We start from the raw sequence: 18,427 nt of genomic DNA, 5'->3' as shown, positions 1-18,427 counted from the left end.
CATCGGCGCATTCCCCTCATACGTAGCTCACCATCTACTAACAGGATAAACCACGCTGACTAGATTCCACGTGGTAAGCCGTAAGGCCAACACCAGTGATATATTCACGCCTACGTATAAGGCCAAACCCCGCCACTAGAGCAGAAATCATACAGCTGCCGGAGTAACAAGTCGTGCATACCTATCAATATTTTGATATAATAGCCAACTACCCGGACACCGACTGAGGAGTCTAGGCTACTTCTCGGAATAGCGGCTGGGGTCACCAAGGTCCGATCAGGAACCTCTAGACCAACCACGGGAGGATGCTTGGCTGCCTCCAAACATTTACCTTTACAAACTAACTTTTATGCAGAACAGGATTAGCAGCATGGACTCGGCCCGGACACACAAGGACAGGACCATGCAGGTAGAAGGCAGTTCGGATCCATCTTTGATCCATTCACAACCCCCTCCAGTCCGGCCATAACAGGTTCTGCCAAAAACCATCTCTTTTTCCTAATCATAAATCGCATTCATATGCATAGTCATATCATCCTACTGCAATGCGTAGACTTAAATAACATGCACCGGCCATCGTTTGTCATCGACGCCTCTTTGCCACAATACGGCAGCCATGCTTCGTGTTACGCCTGGTTATGCCAGGGGCTGCACAATACGGCAACAAAGTCCGACCACCTTTTTGGTTGCTCGGCACCCTGAACGTATAGCACTATATGCATCAGCTCCGAATCATGTCTTGGGTCATTGGTTGGGTTTGCCCGGCTCCCATGTTTTGGTACCTTACGTGCCGTTCTGACGGCTAAGGTAGCGCTGGGAGAACTACTGCGATTGCGTCCCGGTTCAGTCGGACGAGCGCCTCAGTAGAGAAAGCCGAAAACCGACTGTCATGATGCTGCGAGAGCCGGTCAGCTGTTCGAGAGGTTGTACTTGTAACCGACTCCATGTAAACCCTAGCTCTCTGGTGTCTATATAAACCGGAGAGGATGGTCCTTAGAAGGCCGATCACAATTACAATCATACCATCATAGGCTAGCTCTTAGGGTTTAGCCTCTACGATCTCGTGGTAGATCTACTCTTGTACTACACATATCTTCAATATTAATCAAGTAGGAAGTAGGGTTTTGCCTCCATCAAGAGGGCCTGAACCTGGGTAAACATTGTGTCCCTTGCTTCCTATTACCATCAGCCTAAGACGCACAGATCGGGACCCCCTACCCGAGATCCGCCGGTTTTGACACCGACAGCCATTGCTTCACCATCTTCATCATCATCGTCGTCCTCATGGTATTCTTATTGAACCACCAACCCATGAGTAGGAGTCTTTTTGGTGAAGTTGTTCTTGTTGGGGAAGGACTTGGCTTTGTCTTTTCGGATGAGCTTGCCACCATTGTCTTCCCGCTTCTCGTAAGGGCAATCCACAACAAAATGGCTCACATTGCCACAATTGTAACAAGTTCTCACTCGTTGCCTGCCCTTGAAACCACTTGAGTTGTTCTTGTTGAAGTTGGGCCTTGTGTTCTTCTTGCTCCAAAATTGCCTTGAAGCAAGAGCCATGTGCTCATGATAATCATATTTTGTATCTTCGGGGTTGCTCTCCTCATCTTCCTCTTCTTCCTCTTCTTCCACAATAACCTTGGCCTTCAAAGCAAGATTGGGCTTCTTTATTCTTTGAGAATGCAACACCGCGTTGTCGGCGGTCTTGTCTAAGATCCTCATTGCAACGAACTCATCCAACACTTCATTTGAGGTCAAGGAGTGGAAGTTCGGTCTTTGACGGATGACGGAGGACATGGCCTTGTGGTAGGGCATCATGGCCTTGAGGAACTTGTGCTTCATCTAATTGTCATCTTTGTCCTTGCTCCCATGATCTCGGAGTGAGACCGCGAGTTTAGTTACTCTCTGAAATAGCTCACGAGGTTCTTCATCTTCTTTCATTGCAAACTCATCGGCTTCATCTTGCACCACTTCATAATTAAAGCGTTGAATGCTTGCGCTTCCCCTATAGAGAGAAACAACACAATGCCATGCGTCTTTGGCCATGGCGAAGGGTCGAAGATAAGGGAGATCTTCGGGGGGAATTGCATCTTGGATGATGAAGAGAGCATTCTCATTGAATTGATTATCCACGGCTTCTCTAGGGGTGAAGTTGCTTCAGTCATGTGGATAGAAACCTTCTTCAATGATTCTCCAAAGATTAGTATTCACATGATTTAAATGACGCTTGAAGCGGTAAACCCAAGAATCAAAGTCCTCATTTTTCACAATCTTAGGAGGAGGGCCAGCATGATTTAAATGAGTAGAAGGAATCGATCCTCCATAAACTGGAGGTTCCACATGGGCAAAGATGTCGTTGCCATTTCTACCACTGGTAGAAGGACCCTTTTCACTAGTAGCTTCCCCCTTGTCGGAGTTAGCATCCGTCACCTTGTTAGTGGGATCACCCACTTTCAATGGTGAGGTAGATAGTTTAAGTCCTTCTAAGAATTTATTAAACATGCTTTCAACCTCGGTCGTCATCGAGGTTTTCAATGTGTCCAAAGCCACATTGAATTCCTCACGAGAGATCGCGGTTCCCCCATCGGCCGTAGACAAGCTCAGATTCACGCCGGAGTGCTCCTCCTCACCGTCTACGGTGTCAACCATACTCTTCGGACGGCAAAGTCCTTAATAAAGAGATGAGGCTTTGATACCAATTGAAAGGATCGATATAGTTGACTAGAGGGGGGGGGGTGAATAGGCAACTAACAATTTTTAGCTCTTCTTTACCAATTTTAACTTTGCATCAAAGTAGGTTGTTTAGATATGCAACTAGGTGAGCAACCTATATGATGCGATAATAACAAGCACACAAGCAAGCAAGAGATGCCACACAAAATAAGCTTGCACAAGTAAAGGTGAGAGATAACCAAAAGGGGAACCGATGGAGACGAGGATGTGTTACTGAAGTTCCTTCCTTTTAAAGGGAAGTACGTCTCCGTTAGAGCGGTGTGGAGGCACAATGCTCCCCAAGAAGCTACTAGGGCCACCGTATTCTCCTCACGCCCTCACACAATGCGAGATGTCATGATTCCACTATTGGTGCCCTTGAAGGCGGTAATCGGACCTTTACAAACAAGGTTGAGGCTCTCTCCACAACTTAATTGGAGGCTCCCAACGAAACCCCGGAGCTTCACCACAACGGAATATGGCTCTGAAGTGACCTCTTCCGTCTAGGGCTCCCAAGCACCCAAGAGTAACAAAATCCACACAAGAAAGTATGGGGGAATCAAATATCCTTTGGTGGAAGTGTAGATCTAGGTCTCCTCCTTCAATTCCTAGCAAATCAACGAGTTTGAGTGGCTAGAAAGAGAGATCGGGCAAGAGAGCTTTAATGGCAGTAATGGAGGAGAGAGAGAGAGGCAAGAGGTAGGTGGGAGGAAGGAGAAGCACCTCCTTAAATAGGCCCCCCAAGATCCAACTATTATGTGCAGAAACGCATAGGAGCGGAACTTCCGGTGGCGCACCCGGTAGTACCGGTTTATCAGAACAAACCGGAACTGCCGCAACCACCGCTCAACTACCGGGCCATATACAGAAAGTAAACCCTTCAGGCCGGTAGTTGGAGCGGAGATTGGACGGGAACAACCGCTGGGCCAGCAGTTCCTGGGTGGTGGGGTCCGAGGCGGTACTACCACCGTGAACACCGGTAGTACCGGTTTATAAATAAAAATCGGAACTACCGTTCCACCACCGGTCTACAACCGCACCCGGTACAGAAGGGAGTCACCCCAGAGCGGTACAACGAGCGGTGGTAAGACCGGAACTACCGGCCAGCGGTACAACCGCTCACAGAACCGGTACAACCGTCGAGAGCAGGACTGCACAAAACAAAGGATGGGGAACCTCTCTCTCCTCGAACAGAGGGTATATGGTGGGTGTAGAGAATGTGTACGTGAAGGATTCACCCAATACCTTCCGATGAGGATTCCCTCTTAATAGTACGGATATCCTACGACCAAAGGAAATAAAGCGTCGGAAACTCCGTCTTCGATCTTTTCCGCACAGAGGGAACCCTAACCGTCTTGCGCCACACAAAGTGTACCTGAGAAAACTATGGCGCATGATTAGTCCACGTGTGTTGTCATCATCACCAAAACCCTAGGGCAAAGGATGCTCTTATATATTTTTTACAGCGGAAGTAGTTGATTTGAATCAAAGTGAAGTTGTTGCCCTTCAGCAATACTATTTCATTATTCGCTCCAACCTGCAAGTACCGCGGGTTCTTTTTACCCACGCTTGCATTTTATTTGGTTTTCAAGGGCTAAGCAACCAAAGAGCCCGTGCAGCATCGATGCAGGGTGAAGTTTCTGACAAAACGTGATACCCCTCTACCTCGTAGTGTGTTAATAACCAAAAAAAGGGGGGTTAACATGTCTTGTGTCATTGACGGGTGGCCCCAGACCACCCATGTCATTCCGGGCGGGAGGGGTGCCATTTTGTCAAAACTAAACGAAGGCGTGTCATTCTGTCAAATTTCCCTAGAACTAATCCGAGGTTTTCAGTGCAGCGCGCATAACCCCTAGTTAGCACAGCTAAATTTATTTGATTAGACCCTTGATTTTGCTAAATTTAAGTTCATCTACAATAGAACAGAGCAGGAGAGAGTTGTTTGTAGTCGTCGCTAAATGGTCTATATGAATCTGGATGTAATTTTTATTTCTGGTGTTTTTGTACTACCTTGATAGTTGATGAATAAATAAAAAATGAGAGCTGTTTGTTGGTTTTGTTTGAGCCGGCCGAGTGCACACATGAGACATGCACGGGGTGGGTTGGTTGGGTGGGTGGCCGCAACGTTCTAGAATCTTCACAAACCCTCAACAAGGTTCCCCTCTCCTCCCTCCCCTGCTCCCTCCTCTGTTCCTCCGCCCCCTCACCGCAGCCGCCGCTCGCCCCCATCCAGAAAAGCCCTAGCTAGCTAGACCCACCCCATCCATGGCGACCATCCCCACAACCGGCTCCGCCTCCCTCCTCAGGGGCTCCGCCGCCCTCCAGGTACCCTGATCCATCCAATCTCTTTCTTTCTTTCTTTCTTTCTCCTCGTTCCGCCGGCGGCCGCCGTCTCTTCTTCTTGTGTTCCTTTTAAAAGCTGACCCCTTTTTCTTGCTCCTGCCTGCGGCAGAGGGACGGGAGGTCAACCAGGCCGTCGGCGGCGGCCAGGCCGCTCCCCGGGCGCCGCGCGCGCTCGGTGTCGGTGGTGCGCGCCTCCGCCAAGGACATCGCCTTCGACCAGGCCTCGCGCTCCGCCCTCCAGGCCGGCGTCGAGAAGCTCGCCGCCGCCGTCGGCGTCACCCTCGGCCCCAGAGGTTGCGCGCATGATCCCCCACTTCCCTTTGGTCAAAGCTTCCCATGTCGCTGTCGGCTCTTGTCTCTAGCGCACCACGAATCTGTTTTTGGATGATGCCGGAACTTGGCAGCATACTGGTCTTCTAATGATTAGTGCTACTAGTACATGAGAGATATGCAGCCTCTACCACAAATCAGATTGAGGGGATGTTTTATGATTTTTTAGTTGATGTACAAATTTCTAGATTTAGGATTGGTAAGGGTCAATGTATGCTTCCACTCCTTTAGAGGTTTAGTTTATGTGCAAAATTGAATATTTCAGATTTATGCTGATGTCAAGTGTATGCTTTGGGCCTGTCACATTCAACCACAAACTAGTGATGTTAGTATGGCTTTGTAGGTTCTGATGTGTTATTTTGGTGTGCCTTCCTTTGGGAATTTCTGGTCAATTGGTACATATGTATATCGGTGTGATTTTTTTACTCTGCTTGTGCAAGGCTCGCTGGTTCTTCCCCTGACCTCTACTCATTGCTTTGGTTTTATTGCAGGAAGGAATGTCGTTTTGGATGAGTTTGGCAGCCCCAAAGTGGTTAACGACGGTGTTACGATTGCTCGGGCTATTGAGCTTGCTGATCCCATGGAGAATGCTGGTGCTGCTTTGATTCGTGAAGTAAGCATTATGTTCATGTTCTCTCTCATGCACAAATCAAAACCAATATGTGTTTTCCGGATGAGAAAAATTAATCATCACTTGATTCATTACCTTACACATTTTTTTATCTGTCAAATGCAAGGTTGCTAGCAAGACAAATGACTCAGCGGGTGATGGGACCACGACCGCATCTGTTCTGGCTCGCGAGATCATAAAATTGGGGCTGTTGAGTGTTACCTCAGGGGCAAATCCAGTATCAATTAAGAAGGGCATAGATAAGACTGTGCAGAGTTTAGTTGAGGAACTCGAGAAGAAGTCAAGGCCTGTGAAGGGCAGTGGGGACATTAAAGGTGAGACACAGCTTTATAATGATGATGATTTCGATGCTTTCATCTAAAGTGGCCCTGACAGCTTGCTCTCTGTACAAGGAAGGAATATATTGTAAAACTCTTTGCTCTTCCATTTCAGCTATTGCTGCCATATCTGCTGGAAACGATGACTTTATTGGGACCATGATTGTGGAGGCCATTAACAAGGTTGGCCCTGACGGTGTCCTCTCCATTGAATCATCATCGTCGTTTGAGACTACTGTTGAAGTTGAAGAAGGAATGGAGGTAAGCACCCAAACTAAGCACTTCTATCTTGCTTATTCCTATGTGTGGTTGAATATGTACATTACTTTTTTCCGTGATGCTGAAGTGTTGACTGGTTTCACCCATTTGTACAGATTGACAGAGGATACATCTCTCCTCAGTTTGTCACAAACTCTGAGAAGTCGGTTGTTGAGTTTGAAAACGCTCGAGTTCTTGTCACTGATCAGAAGATTTCCTCGATTAAAGAAATCCTTCCTTTGTTGGAGCAAACTACGCAGTTGAGAGCACCACTTCTCATAATTGCAGAGGATGTATCTGGTGAGGCTTTGGCAACTCTAGTTGTCAACAAGCTTAGAGGAATTCTGAATGTAGCTGCGATTAAAGCTCCCGGTTTTGGTGAAAGGCGCAAGGCTCTCCTTCAGGACATTGCCATTGTTACAGGTGAGACTAGTTTCTGCTAGGTTGATTGGCCTTTGATTTTTATTCTCATGATGCTCGTCTTTGTATACCAAAAGCTCTTTTTTCTCAGTCGAATACTTTATCTTGCTATTCCTACAATATTTCTCTCCCTGTCTCCCCCGTCTCTTTTTAGCTTACGTTTGACTGTAACATAGTCTTGGTCTCTTAGGTATACACATACCTATTGTACTGGGTAGAATATGGAAAATTAATCTGTTCTTTGCTTTCTAATTCTAACAAGCTATAGTATTTTGAATACCACCTTTTGTATTGATAGGAGTGGTGCTAGGTGATAGAAACAATATCGATTTCATTATACCTGCAAGTTTTCAGTTCAGAAGTTAAACAAAAACAACCCTTGTTTGCTCTGCAACTTATATTCCAGCTCTTTAATGTTCTATAATCTGGAATATATTCATCTCTCCTTTGTTTTAACAGGTGCTGAATTTCAAGCCAAAGATCTTGGGCAACTGATCGAGCAGACAACAGTGGAGCAGCTCGGCATAGCCAGGAAGGTGACAATCTCCGGGTCATCCACAACCATAATAGCAGATGTTGCCACCAAGGATGAGATCCAGGCTAGAATTGCACAGCTGAAGAGAGAGCTTTCTCAGACAGACTCGACATATGATTCTGAGAAGCTGGCGGAGAGAATAGCAAAGCTCTCTGGTGGAGTTGCTGTGATCAAGGTTGGAGCTGCAACCGAGACGGAGCTCGAGGACCGCAAGCTCCGCATAGAGGATGCCAAGAATGCAACTTTTGCGGCCATTGAGGAAGGTATAGTACCTGGAGGTGGTGCGGCCTATGTTCACCTGTCGACATTCGTACCAGCCATCAAGGAGAAGCTGGATGACCCTGAGGAGCGCCTCGGTGCTGATATCATTCAGAAGGTATTACTCCAAATGAGATGACTATACTGCAAATTGCTGCCCCTTAGTTTGTAGTGTTAAACAGTTAATTTGTTTATTATTACTGTGTATTATTAAAGTAAGAGCAGTTGTCAGTTTTAACTTTGACAGCATTCACAAGTCAGTAGTAGCTGGAGCATATTTAACTGTTCATTTATCTGACTGACGAGACTGCATTGGTGATGTGCAGGCTCTGGTGGCACCGGCATCATTGATAGCGCACAATGCCGGAGTCGAAGGGGAGGTGATCGTGGAAAAAATCAAGGACAGCGAGTGGGAGTTTGGGTACAACGCGATGACCGACAAGCACGAGAACCTGGTTGAGGCTGGAGTCATCGACCCCGCGAAGGTGACGAGGTGCGCCCTGCAGAACGCGGCGTCGGTGGCCGGAATGGTCCTGACCACCCAGGCGATCGTCGTGGAGAAGCCTAGCAAGAAGGCCCCCGCGCCTGCCGGGATGCCCCAGGGTATGATGTAGAAGCGCAACGATACGGTAGCAACCTGGGGGCAGCATGCAATTTTAGGGGCGTGGTGATTGTTTTGCCAGGGGAGAGAAGTGTGGCACCTTAAGGAGGAAGAAATCATGGTGTGTAATGGGTAATGATGACCTGTTCTATTGTCTATTTGGTACCGCTTCACGGTGAATGCCATGTTGAAACTATTTTGCCTAGCTGAGCTTGAGAAGAGTAATAAATTATTAGTAAATTGATTTTTCTCTGATTGTTTGATCTGGGATTATAGGCAGCTGAATGCCCAAGTTTAAGTCGCTTGATGGGAGTCATTGTGAGAGCTTAAGTCGATGGTGAGGAGGATTTGACAGTGGTGGACATTCCATATACAATTCCCCAATGTGATACTCCCTTCATTTTGCGTTTTTCAAGATTCAAGTTTGACCATAAATTTAACCAACATTGGCGGCTATGGCAGGAGCAAAAATTATACCATTGAATTCGTATTCGAAAGAAGTTTTCAACGGAAGTGCAGATCCAAACAAGTTGTAGAGTGTAGGCGGCACAATTCTAATAGCAGGTTGCACTGAATATAGTCAAAATGGCTGGGAAAACACTGGAAAGGGGTTTACAATTGCATAATCGCCGCATTTTTAAGGCCAAGCACACCATGACCCAGAGCTGTGTGAATTTTTGTTTGCCTCTTGCTCTGAAATGGCTTAATTACTGCCCTAGAAAACGTAAAGGGTCAAAACTAACCACTAGCCCAGTTAATCGGGAGAAACTTTCCCAAAACGTAAAGGTTCAAACACGGTTCAGGTGTAAAGAAAAAAAATGAAACTTAATTCCTCCACCAGTCTTCTAACCAGACTCTACAATGACTTTAACCAGTGTATGACTATCTACCATGCTGCCACAAATTTTTGGGAAGGCTGTTGCTAATGCGAAATGCTAGAATTAAGAGCTTGTCCTGCAGGTGGCTCTCCTGAAACTATTGATGTACTTGTGGCTGCGCTGCCTGCCTTAGACAATTCAAGATAGTGATAATCTGTTTCTCGTATTGAGGAACGTTGTCCCTCATAGCAGGCTGGATGACACTCTTGCTAATTTGCAGCATTTGTAGTATACGTTCCAACAATGTTTTAAAGCTCTTCATTCTACCATGCAGCTCAGATGGAACCGGAGGCGGTGTAATGCTCTCAACATGCTGTAGCTTCACACATATCTTATTGTACAGTTCACTGAGGTCTGCAAAGTATTGGTCCTTCAACATCTTGACCTGTCGATAACACAGACCACGTACACGCACGCATAAATTTGGTGCAGAAACAAACTATATACAGATGAAAACAGAACAGCTAGTAGGCCATGGTTGGCTGTTAAGTCGGTCGGTGAATATGGCACTGGCAACATATTTCAACTAGCTTTTACAAGCATATACAAATCTAAAACTAAATAAGAAACTATGATGCCCATTAAATAAATTTTTTTTTTTTGCTAACTGCCTTTGAGGCTTTACTGCATCTAGATACTCTGTATGGTTGTATGCTCCATCCTCCGCTTCCATGCAGAATTCCATATACATATAATAAAGTATCTTGTAAGAAGACTGCCAGAATGTAGTGCATCTACACACGTGTTGTATGAAATTCCGGTTTCAATTCCAGAAGAGCAGCAATTTGTTGGAATACAGACCAAAAAGAAAGGAGATGGGCAACATGAAGTGCAAAAGTAAAAGGCCCCAACACCAAACATCTGGCGTGTTGTTTCATCTTCTAAAATCTAGATCGGGCTAATCTCAACCTCTTTGTTCTAGGGGCCACTGTCTACGAATTTTAGGAAGTTCCAAGGGAGGGAGTGCCAAAAAGGATGATAGCAGTATCATGTCTTACCATTTGATATATCTCCTCTTGCCAATAATCTACATCTGCATCTGCATGACCTGTTTCAGCAGTAGAGTCCGCAGATGCTGCATAAAAAGCAAGGTGTTCGAAGAGTATCACGATACAATGAACAAACCAGCAAATAAACTGCTACAAGTACATTGTAGGATAGAATGCAGGGGCTGGAGAACTTGTGAACCAAACCAAACAATCACAGAAGATCAATATGGTCAGCTGAACAGAAGTCACAGAGGATCATTAGGGTCAGTTTAGTCAACATGATGATTACAGAGCACTGGATCACTAAACATCGCAATATATAGTTCCATCTTCAAGCTGTCCTTCTATAACCGTAGTTTAGGCAAAAGAAGAGTGAAATGAAGTTTTGATGCTTTAGGACTAACTTCACACCCATCGATAGTTCTAGGACCTGTAGCGCATTTCACTTTTCAAAAAACATATAATTGCATCTGAATTATGAATCTGGTTGTCATCTTCAAAGAAGTTTCAAAAAGATTTAAAGCTAGTTCATGTACCATAAACATTAACTTAATAAACTATTTGAGTCATACTTAGGGAAAACCCAGTGCAATGATGCCGGTTGTATCTAAAACATGCCACCTAGGCAAAAGTCCAAATACCATTGGGGAAGCCTAGTTAGAGAGGAAAATGAGATAATTATTATTTTTCTCCCACAGAAGATATAAAATGGCAGCTCCATTAGATATAAGCCATTGGAAGAGTTATATCTAAACACACATTTAATGCATATGATACAATGAAGATACAATGCACCGGGAGTGCCCGAAGGGTTCAATAAAGAGTTAAGATCCAAGAATTCAGGTTATATTATAGTCCAACAGAACTGTTAGCACGATAATTAAGGGTGTGGGGGTCCTGATGGACAACACACATTTTCCCCTAAACTTTTCTATGTAAGTAAGGTGAAAATAATGAGAGGCCAGATCGATAAGCAGCTGGTTTAAACTGCAGAAGGAATGTAAGGCCACAACAGGAAGATAGATATAAGAACACAGAGAAAAAAGAAGACGGGAACAATAAGAGCATATGATGGGTCCCATAAAGAAAGTATATGTGAAAACTTACTACTAGAGGAAACTTCTTGAAGGCCTCTCTGTGCCTGAATCGGATCCATGTTATTTTGTTGCAAGAGCATGTAAGGCACAGTTCCAAGAAGTTGCTGATGCTGCAGACTCGCCATGTTTGCCTGAGAGCCCAATTGATGTGGCTGATGCAGAAGCATATACTGCTGATTCAACATCTGCTGTGCTTGCTGCACGTTCAAAAGATTATTTGACTGAACTGGTAGCCTCTGTTGCTCCTGCATCTCCACAGCACCATTATGTGGACCAATTAGCTGATCTTGTTGTGAATTTGGCTGGTGCCCCATCAACTGCTGTTGCAGCTGCTGTAAAGGAATATTGGGCTGCTGACTCTGCAGCGAAGGCTGTTGATGAATGGAGGGATGTGCTTGTTGCTGCTGCCTCCCAACAATTTGCTGGAGTAATTCTGTTTCAGAAAAGGTACCATATGTGTGTTAATAAAGTATCTTGTGAACAAATACATCTTGTGGAACTGTCACAGGCACACAAAGCGCTGAAAGCAGCATCTTACAGATCTTGTACATTTTCAATGAGAAAAATAAATGTACCAACGCAATTAAAGGGCTGCAACCAGATTTGCTTTCAAGAGCATGCAATTCTTTTCAATAAGACAGAGTCAACGTAAATACAGTTGAGAGCTGACCAACTGATTTAACAACTAATGGTTAGTTCCTTTGTAGCAAGCTGAGAGCTGACCGACTAATTTGAGAAGTAGTAGCAAGGACAAGGAGAGAATAAACATAATCCTACAAAGTGTTGAAGATGGTTCAATCCAATGTTACTGTAACTTAATGGTCGCAGCATTGCAAACTAACTTAATGGTCCTTTTGCGGCTTACTTATGGGAGAAGCGGGGGAGGAGGCAGATAATCCGCAAAAAGAACTGGGGTTTAGCCTACCATATGGTAGTAATCATTTCATGAGTGTAAATTGACATCCAAGCAAAGATGATAAATTGTGCAACACTCAGTTTACTGTATATGGTACCTTACCTGAGTTGTTTTGATTTGGAATCACTTGAGCATTTCCAGGAGCTAGTTGTCTGTTCGTCTCCATAGAGAGCATTTTCAGAGAAATCTTCCGCACATAATCAGACTGAATAATACAAAAGAAAATGATGTAAAATTCTATAACAAATTACTAATAGTGGCTTGCGACCAACAGTTCCAGTGTGATTGGCAGTTTAGCACGGTCAAGAAGGTGTTTCAGCTTTTAACATTTGAATTCAAAAAATGTCATCTAAGCAGAGAAACACACTGCCTCAAGTAAGCGATATGAAGAGAAAATCCAAATAAAAAATAGTGACAGTGTGCCCCAACTTCATCAACTAAACCCCAACTTTATTATGAACTAAACAAATATTCACCATAAGTGAGTTAGGCAAACATGATGAAGAGTTGCAGATTGCTCCACGAACAGAGATTCGAAACGGAAATAGTGATATGCAACCAAATAAATCCATTTTAAATTATTTTTTTACCAGACTGGAAGAGTAGATGAAGCTAAGCAAGCCCGTTCAGAGAGAGTAAGGTATTATTTGATTTTCGGTCCTAGATAAATGATTGCTAGGGTGGGAACTGCTAAAGGTACTACTAAAACGTCATGTAAAAATTATTGTATGCCAGTTGGAGCCCATTACTAATGTGTGCTCTGCTCCGAAGAAGGTACCTGATTGGTTGCTTCAGTGTAGATCCTCTCTTCGAATTGCCTGGCGATTTCTTGAAGTTCCTTCAGTTCGTCTGGCACGGATACTGGCAGGGTCTTCCTCAGAGTCTCGAATCTACACGCATATAATAATACAAAATGTGAATAAATTGGGTGGGGGGGATGCATTGCTTTTCAACTGTTGTATCCTTGAGGAAGATAGCATAGGATAGGAGAAACTCTGGTTTCAGAACAAAACTGCATCCCGGAACAGTACTAGTAGAATGGTTTACCCAGCGTTTCATGTCACAGCGTATATAAAGGCCCACCTCTGCTTTGGTTGGATGGAGGTGGTCTCTCTCCTCCGGTTAAGAAACAAAACAATCCTTTTGCAGGTTATTTTAGCTTGCAAAACAATTTTATATTATGGGACGAAAACACTACTCCCTCCGTTCCAAAATAGATGACTCAACTTTGTACTAACTAACTTTAGTACAAAGTTGAGTCATTTATTTTCGAACGGAGGAAGTAGATGTTAAACAAAAACTAGCTATACACTACTATCTATGTGGGCTAAGTCAAAAAAAAATGATGCCTAAATTTTGTTATAGGCATGTCGATCAGCCGACCAAAATTGTCGGTCATGCCACGCATGTAAAATAACAAAATTTTCCTTTAAAAATATTTCAGCTTTGCTAGCTAATTCGAAGATCCAAGATACGCTGACTTACATGCACATAATCTTCTACAGCATCTTATACCATTGTACTACCACCTTATAGCTCAGTTTGTGCACATGGAAGGATATACACCGCAGTTTGGATAGGCTCTTTCCCGGATGTATTGTTAGAACCCGTTTGTCGGTATTGTAATGATTTGTGCGTTATGACAACGCGGTTGATCTAGTCGTACGTCTTCATAATCTGACCGATCCTAGCACCTAAGGTACGGCACCTCCGCGATCTGCACACGTTCAGTTCGGTGACGTCACACGAACTCTAGATCTAGCTGAGGTCGAGGGAGAGTTTCGTCAGCACGACAGCATGGCGACGGTGATGATGAAGTTACCGGCGCAGGGCTTCGCCTAAGCACTACGACGATATGACCGAGCTGGAAATCTATGGAGGGGAGCACCGCAAACGGCTAAACAATCAACTTGTGTGTTCTAGGGTGCCCCCTGCCCCCGTATATAAAGGAGCAAGGGGGGAGGCCGGTCGGCCCCTGTAGGCGCGCACCAAGAGGGGAGTAGTCCTAGTAGGATTCCACCAAGAGGGGAGGAGGGGGAAGGAAGGAGAGGGAGAGGGGGAAGGAAAGGCCCCCCCTTCCTTGTCCTATTCGGACTCAAGGGGAGGGGCGCGCGGCCATCCCTGGCCGCCCCTCTCTCTCTCTCCAGTAAGGACCATCGAGGCCCATTAGTTCCCCCGGGGGTTCCATAACCCTCTGGCACTCTGGTTTTATCCGGAACACTTCCGGTATCCGAATATAGTCATCCAATATATCAATCTTTATGTCTTGACAATTTTGAGACTCCTCGTCATGTCCGTGATCACATTCGGGACTCTGAACGATCTTCGGTACATCATATCACATAAACTCATAATACCAATCGTCATCGAACGTCAAGCGTGCGGACCCTACGGGTTCGAGAACTATGTAGACATGACCGAGACTCACTTACGGTCAATAACCAATAGCGGAACCTGGATGATCATATTGGTTCCTACATATTCTACGAAGATCTTTATCGCTCAAACCGCATAACAACATATGTTGTTCCCTCTTTGTCATCGGTATGTTACTTGCCCGAGATTCCATCGTCGGTATCATCATACCTAGTCCAATCTCGTTACCGGCAAGTATCTTTACTCGTTCCGTAATACTTCATCCCGCAACTAACTCATTAGTTACAATGCTTGCAAGGCCTCTCCGAAACACAGAGTGACAAATCCTAATCTCGATCTATGCCAACCCAACAAACACCTTCGGAGACACCTGTAGAGCACCTTTATAATCACCCATTTACGTTGTGAGGTTTGGTAGCACACAAAGTGTTCCTACGGTATTCGGGAGTTGCATAATCTCATAGTCTGAAGAATTTGTATAAGCACTAGTAGAAACCGGAGCTTTAAAACCGGTTCGTAAGGGCCTTTAGTGCCGGTTCTGCAACCGGCACTAAAGGGTGGAGACTAAAGCCCACCCCCCCTTAGTACCGGTTTGGCACGAACCGCCACTAAAGGCCCACCACGTGGCATGAGCTCGCGCCGTGGTATGGGGGACCTTTAGTACCGGTTGGTGTTACCAACCGGTACTAAAGGTATTTTTTTAAAAAAATTGAAAATTTTGTAAGAAATATTTGATTTTTTTATTTTCAGTTTTCTGAATTATTTGATGATTTAGTCTCTAATCACCCCTCTTAACTGCTCAAGTGTGGATCACTCATTCCAAATCGTCTAACTTCCCGGCCGGTCACTGATAACCCACAAGTGTAGGGGATCGCAACAGCTTTCGAGGGTAAAGTATTCAACCCAAATTTATTGATTCGACACAAGGGGAGCCAAATAATATTCTTGAGTATTAGCAGTTGAGTTGTCAATTCAACCACATCTGGATAACTTAGTATCTGCAGCAAAGTTTAGTAGCAAAAGTGGTATGATAATAAAGGTAACGGTAGCAACAGTAAAGATAAATGTTTTTGGGTTTTTGTAGTAGTTGTAACAATAGCAACGGAAAAGTAAATAAGCGAAGAACAATATATGAAAAGCTCGTAGGCAATGGATCGGTGATGGATAATTATGCCGGATGCGATTCCTCATGCAATAGTTATAACATAGGGTGATATAGAACTATCTCCAATTCATCAATGTAATGTAGGCATGTATTCCGTAAATAGTCATACGTGCTTATGGAAAAGAACTTGTATGACATCTTTTGTCCTACCCTCCCGTTGCAGCGGGGTCCTTACGGAAACTAAGGGATATTAAGGCCTCCTTTTAATAGAGAACCGGACCAAAGCATTAACACATAGTGAATACATGAACTCCTCAAACTACGGTCATCATCGAGAAGTATCCGATTATTGTCACTTCGGGGTTGTCGGATCATAACACATAATAGGTGATTATAGACTTGCAAGATAGGATCAAGAACACACATATATTCATGAAAACATAATAGGTTCAGATCTGAAATCATGGCACTTGGGCCCTAGTGACAAGCATTAAGCATAGCAAAGTCATAGCAACATCAATCTCAGAACATAGTGGATACTAGGGATCAAAGCCTAACAAAACTAACTTGATTACATGGTAAATCTCATCCAACCCATCACCGTCCAGCAAGCCTACGATGGAATTACTCACGCACGGCGGTGAGCATCATGAAATTGGTGATGGAGGATGGTTGATGATGACGACGGCGACGAATCCCCCTCTCCGGAGCCCCGAACGGACTCCAGATCAGCCCTCCCGAGAGAGATTAGGGCTTGGCGGCGGCTCTGTGTCGTAAAACGCGATGAAACTTTCTCTCTGATTTTTTTCTCCCCGAGACGGAATATATGGAGTTGGAGTTGAGGTCGGTGGAGGTCCAGGGGGGCCACGAGATAGGAGGCCGTGCCCTAGGGGGGGGGGGCGCCCCCCTGTCTCGTGGACAGGCTATGGGCCCTCTGGCATTAATTCTTTCGCCAAAAATTCTTATTAATTCCAAAAAGTGCCTCCGTGGATTTCTAGGACATTCCGAGAACTTTTCTTTTCTACACATAAAACAACATCATGGCAGTTCTGCTGAAAACAGCGTCAGTCCGGGTTAGTTTCATTCAAATCATGTAAGTTAGAGTCCAAAGCAAGGGCAAAAGTGTTTGGAAAAGTAGATACGTTGGAGACATATCAACTCCCCCAAGCTTAAACCTTTGCTTGTCCTCAAGCAATTCAGTTGATAAACTAAAAGTGATAAAGAAAAACTTTTACAAACTCTGTTTGCTCTTGTTGTTGTAAACATGAAAAGCCAGCATTCAAGTTTCAGCAAATATTATGAACTAACCATATTACAATAACACTTAGCTCTCACAATTACTCATATCAATAGCATAATCAGCTAGCGAGCCATAATAATAAAACTCGGATGACAACACTTTCTCAAAATAATCATAACATGATATAACAAAATGGTATCTCGCTAGCCCTTTCTGAGACCGCAAAACATAAATGCAGAGCACCTTTAAGATCAAGGGCTGACTAAACATTGTAATTCATGGTAAAAGAGATCCAGTCAAGGCATACCCAATATAAACCAATAGTAATGAATGCAAATGACAGTGTGCTCTCCAGCGGGTGCTTTTAATAAGAAGGATGATGACTCAACATAAAAATAAATAGATAGGCCCTTCGCAGAAGGAAGCAGGGATTTGTAGAGGTGCCAGAGCTCGATTTTAAAATAGAGATTGAATAACATTTTGAGCGGCATACTTTTGCTGTCAACGCAACAACTATGAGATGGCTGTATCTTCCATACTACATGCATTATAGGCAGTTCCCAAACAGAATGGTAAAGGTTTATACTCCCCCAACCACCAACAAGCATCAATCCATGGCTTGCTCGAAACAACGAGTGCCTCCAACATACAACAGCCCTGGGGGAGTTTTGTTTAATTATTTTGATTTGCTTTGATCTTTTTGGATCATGGGACTGGGCATCCCGGTTGCCGGCCCTTTCTCGTGAATGAGGAGCGGAGTCCACTCCTCGTGAGAATAACCCACCTAGCATGGAAGATATAGGCAGCCCTAGTTGTAACATGAGCTGCTCGAGCATACAAAACAGAATTTCATTTGAAGGTTTGGAGTTTGGCACATACAAATTTACTTGGAACGGCAGGTAGATACCGAATATAGGTAGGTATAGTGGACTCATATGGAACAACTTTGTGGTTTAAGGAGTTTGGATGCACAAGCAGTATTCCCGCTTAGTACAGGTGAAGGCTAGCAAAAGACTGGGAAGCGACCAACTGAGAGAGCGACAACAGTCGTAAGCATGCATTAAAATTAATTCACACCGAGTACAAGCATGGGTAGGATATAATTCACCATGAACATAAATATCGTGAAGGCTATGTTGATTTGATTCAACTACATGCGTGAACATGTGCCAAGTCGAGTCACTCAATTCATTCAAAGGAGGATACCATCCCATGATATCACATCATAATCATTCTAATAGCATGTTGGCACGCAAGGTAAATCATTATAACTCATAGCTAATCAAGCATGGCACAAGTAACTATAATCTCTAAATGTCATTGCAAATGTGTTTACTTCATAATAACTAACTCAGGAACGATGAACTCATCATATTTACAAAAACAAGAGAGGTCGAGTTCAGACCAGCTTTTCTCATCCCAAT

The 18,427-nt window shown here is 44.3% G+C and overlaps 1 protein-coding gene across 1 annotated transcript; it reads left to right on the top strand.

The window, feature by feature from the left end:
* The first annotated feature begins 4,782 nt into the window (after positions 1-4,782).
* On the top strand, positions 4,783-8,652 carry LOC123114473 (ruBisCO large subunit-binding protein subunit alpha). The gene is made up of 8 exons (XM_044535963.1): positions 4,783-5,034; positions 5,162-5,345; positions 5,874-5,995; positions 6,120-6,327; positions 6,446-6,591; positions 6,705-7,011; positions 7,468-7,919; positions 8,128-8,652. The coding sequence occupies exons 1-8, from the start codon at positions 4,975-4,977 to the stop codon at positions 8,413-8,415; spliced, it is 1,767 nt and encodes a 588-aa protein (XP_044391898.1). The 5' UTR covers positions 4,783-4,974; the 3' UTR covers positions 8,416-8,652.
* Positions 8,653-18,427: the final 9,775 nt, after the last annotated feature.

Source organism: Triticum aestivum, chromosome 5B, assembly GCF_018294505.1.
Source record: "Triticum aestivum cultivar Chinese Spring chromosome 5B, IWGSC CS RefSeq v2.1, whole genome shotgun sequence".
NCBI classification, from domain to species: Eukaryota; Viridiplantae; Streptophyta; class Magnoliopsida; order Poales; family Poaceae; genus Triticum; species Triticum aestivum.
Note: the sequence above shows the minus strand (reverse complement) of the source record. Positions and strands in the feature narration are given on the sequence as shown.

Bases quoted from the DNA above. Each gene is read 5' to 3' on its own strand.
- LOC123114473 (XM_044535963.1), top strand. From the start codon at position 4,975: ATGGCGACCATCCCCACAACCGGCTCCGCCTCCCTCCTCAGGGGCTCC. The intron at 5,346-5,873 runs GTTGCGCGCATG...GTTTTATTGCAG, and splicing joins CGTCACCCTCGGCCCCAGAG to GAAGGAATGTCGTTTTGGAT. The intron at 6,328-6,445 runs GTGAGACACAGC...CTTCCATTTCAG, and splicing joins GGGCAGTGGGGACATTAAAG to CTATTGCTGCCATATCTGCT.